Consider the following 7,345-nt stretch of genomic DNA (forward strand, 5'->3'; position numbering starts at 1 on the left):
ACAGGTCAAGCTGTCAGAATGATCTCTGGGAGGGAGCTGGAGAGATGCCTCAACAGTTAAGAGCACTGGCTGCTCTTCTAGAGGATTGGGGTTCAATTCCCAGCACCAACATGGTACTTACAACTAACACCAAAGATTCAACATCCCCTCTGGCCTCCTCCACATTAGGCACACGGGTGGTGCAAAGACATATATGAAGGAAAACACTCATGTATGTTATATAGATAGATAACACACACTGTATATATCTACCTATATTATGTGTGTATATGTATATATATATGTTGTGAAATGTTTAACTATGTAAAGATATGTTACATTGCTTATGCTGCACTTGTTTAACGACGTATGTTCACTCATGTAAAGATCTGTTGCTGTTTCACCTCGCCTGCCTAATGCACCTGATCGACTAATAAAAAGCTGAGTGGCCAATAGATAGGCAGGAGAAAGGATAGGTGGGGCTGGTGGGAAGAGAACAAATAGGAGAATCTAGGCTCAAGAAAAGAAGGAAAAGGAGGAGAAAATGGGGGACATACCTGGAGCAAGAAGCCAGGCAGTCGCCAAACAGACGGACAGGAGAAGCAAGAAAGTAAGATATACAGAAGGAAAGAAAAGTAAAAAGCCCCGAGGCAAAACTTAGATAAGGAGAAAGAAAGGCTAATTTAAATTAAAACAGCTAGCCAGAAATGAGCCTAAGCCAGACTGAGCACTCAACACTAATAGGGTTCTGTGTCTGATTTGGGAGCTGGTTGGTGGCCCAAAAAGATGAAGCCTGGTACATTTAAATACATTAAAAAGAAATGCTTCCCTGGGTGGTGGTGGCGCACACCTTTAGTCCCAGCACTCAGGAGCAGAGACTGGAAGGTCAGGAAGTCAAGGTCCTCCTTACCTACAGGCTAGCCTGGGCCACCTGGACCCTGCCTGGATCTTTTGACTTAGAGGATCTGTCACGACCCAAGGGTGTAACCCAAGCCTCCTTGCTTTTGGCTAGCTCCCTGATCCTCTGGCCCCAGGGTTTCTTCTCCTCCCCCTAACACTTACCAAGCACCCGCAGATGGACACTGTTGCTCCTGCTGCCCGTGGGAAATGTGGCAAATTGACATTCATAGCTGCCTTCATCTTCGGCTTGCACGTGGGAAATCGCCAGAGATGCATTCCAAGGATTCCCGTCCAGCTTGGTGGCCCAGAATGTCACCCTTTCTGAGTCTGGGATGCTGGGTCCCTTGGTGGGGTGGAAGACAGCCACGGTAGAGCGGGAGCCATCTGGCTTCTTCTTCATCCAGGTTACTTGGGTGACTGTCACATTCTCAGTAGACATCAGATAACATACCAAGGTGGTAGACTCATTCAAGACGCCAGTCACATCAGTGAGCACCTGCACGGCTACACCGGAAGCTGTGAAACCAGAAGCCTTATTAGTTCAATTTATTTAAAGGTTTATTTGTATGTTAATTTGCTAGCATGTATGCATATGCACCACATGTGTGCAGTGCCTATGGAGGCCAGAAGGGGGCAGCAGACTTCCATCCCCAAACTTGTGTTACAGAGGGTTGTGTGTTTCCATATGAGAGCTGAGAAAGGAACCCAGGTCCTCTGCAAGACCAGCTAGTGCTCTTAACAGCTGAGTCATCTCTCCAGCTACCTAGTTTACATTCTTATTTATAATAATAATTATTATTATTTGAGAGAGTGTCTCAGTATATAGACAGAAGGAAATGGATCTCTGTGAATACGAGCCCAGCCTGGTCTACAGTATGAGTTCCAGGACAGCTAGGGCTACAAAAAGAAACCTTGTCTCGAAAATACATAAACAAAACAGAGGTGGACCTATATAGAAGTCTTTCTATTCTTCCTTCTTTTCTTTCTCTTTTCCGCACATGGTTTCAAAGTAGCCCTGGCTATGCTGGGATTAAGAGCGTGGGCCACCATCTCCTGACTAATATCTCTGAGTTGCTGCCCTCTGGGTGAGTTGCCTCACTCCGGGCAGTGGCGAACTGCCCGTCACCCTCCACCCTCCGAAAGAATGGAGCAGGTCCAGAGCTGAGCTCCAGTTTGCTATGTGTGGGGACCAAGGTTCTAACCACAGCACCCTGACGTCCTGAGGGGTAGAGCCCTTCACAATTAAATTTAATCTTAGAGTGAGGGGCTGGTTTCAGTCCCCAACACAACTAAAAAATTGAATGAAAGTCGCGGGGCTGCGGGGTGACTTAACTCGACACGTTCTTCATGTATAGGGTGTGGCCGCAAGTGAAGGTTGTACGGACGGGTGAGTCAGAGCTTGTGTTGGGGGTGGGAAGGGAGATCGGGGGGGCCTTATGCTGGAGCTTAGACTAGCTTGGAACTCTGGGCAATCCTCCTGCTTCATCCTCCCTGGTCCTAGGGTGGCTGGTGTGAGCCATTACGCCCAATCTTTCTGGAATCTGTGCCCCGGAATCCAGACCTTAAACTTTGGGCGGCGAAGTAGGGATCAGATGGCCTGGGGGAGGGGGGGGGCAGGATCACACGGGACCGGGAGCGAGCAGGCCCCGGGGTTACTCACCGGCTTTCGCGCAGTCCGGCAGGAGCAGCAGCAGCAGGCCCGGTAGCAGCAGCCGTGGCGACCAGGCGAGAGGGGTGTGTTGATTCATGGAGTTCGGGAGCCGATTCAGCTCCTCCTTGGTCTACACGGACGGCGAATATCGAGACTCCGGGATCCCACCAGCTGCCCTGAAGCAGAGTACGTCCGTCAGAACCCGTGCGGGCTAAAGAATGAAAGGGAGTCTAGCTGGGAAAACTTCTGCGTAGGCGCAGTAAACCCGCCCCAGTGTGGGAGTGTGGGGGCGGGCAGGTCTAAAATTACAGCGCTCAGAAAAAAGCGGCTAGGATCGCTGTGGGTCTGAGGTCCAGCCCGGGCTACATTAGGTGGGTCCGAGCTAAAGAGAGACCTTGTCTCAACCAACAATTAAATTAAAAAAAAGGGGGGTGGGCGGTGGGAGGTCCGGGCGAGGGCCGGGGAGCAAAAGGAAACCAGGGCTGGGAGCCTGCTGTGGACTAAGCCTCAGGACCTGATTCAGACACCTAGTGTTCTATGTAAACCCGTTATCTCAGCGCTTTGGGGACGCCGGCAGGAGGATCAGAAATTCAAGTCATTTTGAACTACGTAGCGAGTTTGAGACCAAACTGGGCCATATGAGATCATCCTAATTTTTTAAAAATTAAATAGGATAAATTAATTTATTTTAAAAACAAAAAGTAATAAAATAAATATAAATAAAAATAAATTTAATTTAATAGGGGGGGAAAAAGCCTCTAAAATTCCAGAGCTCTGAAGGCAGAGGCAGAGGTTTGGTCCACATAGAGAATTCCAGGCCAGGCAAGACTACTTAGTGAAACCCTGTGTCTGAAAGAAATAGAGTCTCTCATGTCGGGCATGTTGGCCTCAAACTAAATTCTAGGTCAGTGATTCCCAACCTTCCTAATGCTGAGACCCCTTTAATACAGTTCCTCATGTTGTGATGATCCCTAACCACAAAATTATTTTCGTTGGTACTTCATAACTGTAATTTTGCTTCTGTTATGAATTGCAAGGTAAATATCTGATATGCAAGATCTGATATGCGACTCCCAAAGGGGTGGCAACCCCTCCACCAGCACCCCCTCCCCGCAGTGCTGGAATGACGGAATGACGGGGGTGCGCACAAAGCCCGCTCTGGGTTAATTTCTGAATGGAATCTGAGGGCAAGCCTCCTGGAAATCTCTGGATTTTTTTTGAGTCCTTCTGTGGTATTTCCACACTAAGATTCTGTGGCTCCTGTGTTCCTCCTTTAACCATGCTGTCATGACAATGGGGTTCCCCTTCCTCCGGGTCTCCCCATTGCTATGGCAGAGACAGGCAGCCCAACCTGATCTACTTAGCTAGTTCCGGGACAGCCAGGGCTACACTAAGAAACCCGTCTCGGAAACTGTTCTCCCGGCCAGAGGGAAAAGTTCCCCCACTACCTCTCTCCTGTAAGCAAACATAAGCTTTTCTTCTAGTCCTTTCCCACACAAAGGCTGCTCTGCCACTGGGTCTCTGGCCCTTTGTCTTTCTTTCTGGCCAGCCTCACACAGTTTTGGAGCTCACTGAAGTGAAAGAAGAGATGGAAACGTCAGTTTCTCAGGGAAGCTGACACCAACCTTTACATTTTTATTAATTTTTTTTTTGCTGTTCTTTAGCATCTGTTTCCAAATTTGATATATTCTACAACTGCTTTTCTTTTTTAATAATTTATTTTTATTTTATGTGCATTGGTGTTTTGCCTTCATGTATATCTGTATGAGGGTGTCAGGTCCCCTGGAACGGGAGTTATAGACAGTTGTGAGCTGCCACGTGGGTGCTGGGAATTGAACCCTGGTCCTCTGGAAGAGCAGTCAGTGCTCTTAACCACTGAATCATCTTTCCAGTCCCCTATAACTTCTTTTCAATGTATGTATCACTGTGTGTACTTGGCTGTGTGTTTATAGTGTGTATGTCGTGTGTGTGGGGGGATATGTAGTGTGTGTGAATGAAGTGCTTGAGTGTTCCTGAGTGTGTATGTATGTATGTATGACTTTATGTATGTATAGCGTGTATAAATGAAGTGTGTGTGTATAGTGTGTGTATATGGTGTGTTAGTATTCATGTGTGTCATGTGTGATTATGAGTGTATGTAGTGTGTGTGTATTATAGTGTGCGTGTGTATGTTCTTGTGTACATACTTTCATATATGTGTGTGTACAGGCACCTACACCTATGCATGCCTTGGTACAACCCTCAGGCGTCTGTTCTCTCCCTCCACCATGTGGGCTCTAGGAGCCTAGTCATGAAACTCGTGAGGGAAGTGCCTGAGACACCACGAAGCCCGCTTTTCCAGTTCGAATTGTTTTATTCTACATGAGCGATTTCCACCATTTCTTCCTTAGATACTCTTTCACTGGTACCGCAGTGAGAGGCTGCCATTGTCTCTTCAGCTGATGCTTAGGTCTAGGTGGGCTTGGCCGAGCAGGAGCAGGAGCAGGAGCAGTCAGAGGGTGGGTGCATACCTGTTAGCACACAAATGGAGAAATCAAACCAAGCTTGGCAATGCTGACTCTTTTCCGTGGAGGGAAACGGAAAGCCAGGGTTATTTTTTTTTTAATTTTTGAATTTCCCTCAAATACATCTTAATTAAAATAACATCACTATGAAACCTAAAACCGTCTGAGGTAACAAATGTCTTTTTTCTCTCTCTCTCCCATTTCCTCTTATGAATCTCTGTCTCTTTTGACTCCTGAGCTGTGACAGACTTTCTCTCTAAGCTAGCAAGAGAGAGTCTGGGCTTGGGGAGGTGTCTGCCACTGATGGCAGCCTTTGTCCAGGCTATCACTCAAAGCTCTGCTCTTCCCATTCCGTGAGAGGGGTCAGGAGACCGAGGGATCAGTACTACCCTGTGGTTTTCTGGTTGAGCTAATCACAGGTCCATCCAACCCAATGATAAGGCCTTTTTTGGGGTGGGGGCAGGGTTTGAGACAAGGTTTCTCTGTAACTTTGGTGCTTGTCCTGAAACTCGCTCTGTAAACCAGGCTGGCCTCGAACTCGCAGAGATCCGCCTGCCTCCGTCTCCCGAGTGCTGTGATTAAAGGCGTGTGCCACCTCTGCCTGACTTGGGACTTCTTTATAAGTCTGTTGCCAGCCCTATGGTAATCCCCCTGAAGTGTCCATCCTGCTGGGGAGGGTGAAAGTGCTCTTCAAAAAAAAAATCAATTAAATCTATATTGCATTTTATCTATTGTATGTGTGTTTGATTTGAGTGAACAGCTGGAGGTCAGAAGTCAATGAGTGTGAAGGGCACAGTAAAGAAACTGATACAGAAATACCTGCTTCCTGAGTGAAAAGGAAAAAAAATTCCAAACTGCCAAGGTTGTCTGCCCCAGGGGAAGCTGGGAGAAGTGAAAGGGAGTTTCTTCTGGGTTCTAAGGGAGTGAAAACCTGGGAGAAAGGGAGCCTATTAGCTGGGGTGGGGGGCTTGGCGGCTAGCCTGGATCAGATATGTTGATAGTTGCCATGTGTCCCTTTTCCACGAGGCAGGGAGAATGATTCCTATATTAGCAAGCGGGAATCAGCTTCCCAAGTCCCCAAGGGAATGCTGGCTTTTGTCTGTCAGAATTTGGAAAAAGGAATTTCTTCTGATAGTTAATTTGCCAGAGTTGATCCTTCCCTTCCACCACATGGGGCCTGGGGATCCTGGGGATCGAACCCAGGTCATCAGGCTTGGTTGCAAGTGACCCCCCCCCTCCCCCCCGCAACTGAGCCATGGCTCCAGCCAGAAAGTGCCTCTTAGCCGCATCAGACTCTATGAGTGGATTGCTCAGAGTCTCAAAACTAGGGTGAGGCCACAGTAAACAGAGGAGGTGGAGGAGAAACAGATCCAGGAGGAAGAAAAGGCCAAATAGTAGCAAGAACATAAGTATTTTTGAACAATCTAGGAAGCCAGGGACTGGAGAGATGGTGAGGGAGTAACAAGTGCCTCTTGCTCTTCCAGAGGACTCCGGTTTCCACATTCATGCTGGCCAGCTCAACTGCTATAACTAGAGGTGGTACACGCCTTTAATCCCAGCACTCGGGAGGCAGAGACAGGTGGATCTCTGTGAGTCCCAGGCCAGCCTGGTCTATGCAGTGAATATCAGGCCAACCAGGGCTCCACGGTAGTGGAAACATCAGGTAGGCATGAGTGACAGCTAATCTTGCTTGTCAATATGATACGCCTTGGGAAAGGGAGCCTCAGTTAAGGTATTGCCTTCATTAGGTTGGCCTGTAGCCATGTCTAGGAGGCATTTTCTTGATTGCTAAATGGATGTAGGGGAAATCCAGTCCACTGTGGCTGGCACTATCCTTTAGGCGTGAACAGTCCACTGTGGGCGGCACTGTCCCTTAGGCGCGAACAGTCCACTGTGGGCGACACTGACCCTTAGGCGTGAACAGTCCACTGTGGCCGGCACTGACCCTTAGGCGTGAGCATGAGCCAGGGAATAAGCCGGTAAGTAGCATTTTTCTATGGCTTCAGCTCCAAGCTCTTGTCTTGAGTTCCTGCCTTTCCAGGCTGCTTTGGATCGTGGTGTTTTGCATGAAGCAGACGAGGATGACCAAACAAGGGAGAGCCCTGAGACAGCTCTCCGATGCTATCTGGCGGCATTGTTAGCTTCAGAGTTGGTGCGAATGAGTGATTTGTAAAGATAATGTGTAGCCAGAGGTTCCCTGTGATGCCCAAAAGGAAACTAGAACAGATGCAGATTTGGGCCAGGAATGGCTGCAGGCGGCTCATAGTGATTTGGCACAGCATCTGTTACCTTCTTTTTTTTTTTTTTTTTT

At 48.1% G+C, this 7,345-nt stretch overlaps 1 protein-coding gene across 1 annotated transcript in view; it reads right to left on the minus strand.

Annotated features, from left to right (window-relative positions):
- Positions 1-2,760, minus strand: part of LOC101994949 (poliovirus receptor) — a 9,708-nt gene extending 6,948 nt beyond the window's left edge. The window contains exons 1-2 of the mRNA XM_013354844.2: positions 2,540-2,760; positions 1,042-1,395 (exon numbers count right to left, since the gene is read on the minus strand). Coding sequence (XP_013210298.1) covers positions 1,042-1,395; positions 2,540-2,627 — 442 coding nt within the window. The 5' untranslated portion in view covers positions 2,628-2,760. The remainder of the gene's footprint in view (positions 1-1,041; positions 1,396-2,539) is intronic.
- Between the last annotated feature and the right edge of the window lie 4,585 nt (positions 2,761-7,345).

The sequence above is a fragment of the Microtus ochrogaster genome, unplaced genomic scaffold (genome assembly GCF_000317375.1).
Source record: "Microtus ochrogaster isolate Prairie Vole_2 unplaced genomic scaffold, MicOch1.0 UNK74, whole genome shotgun sequence".
NCBI lineage: Eukaryota > Metazoa > Chordata > Mammalia > Rodentia > Cricetidae > Microtus > Microtus ochrogaster.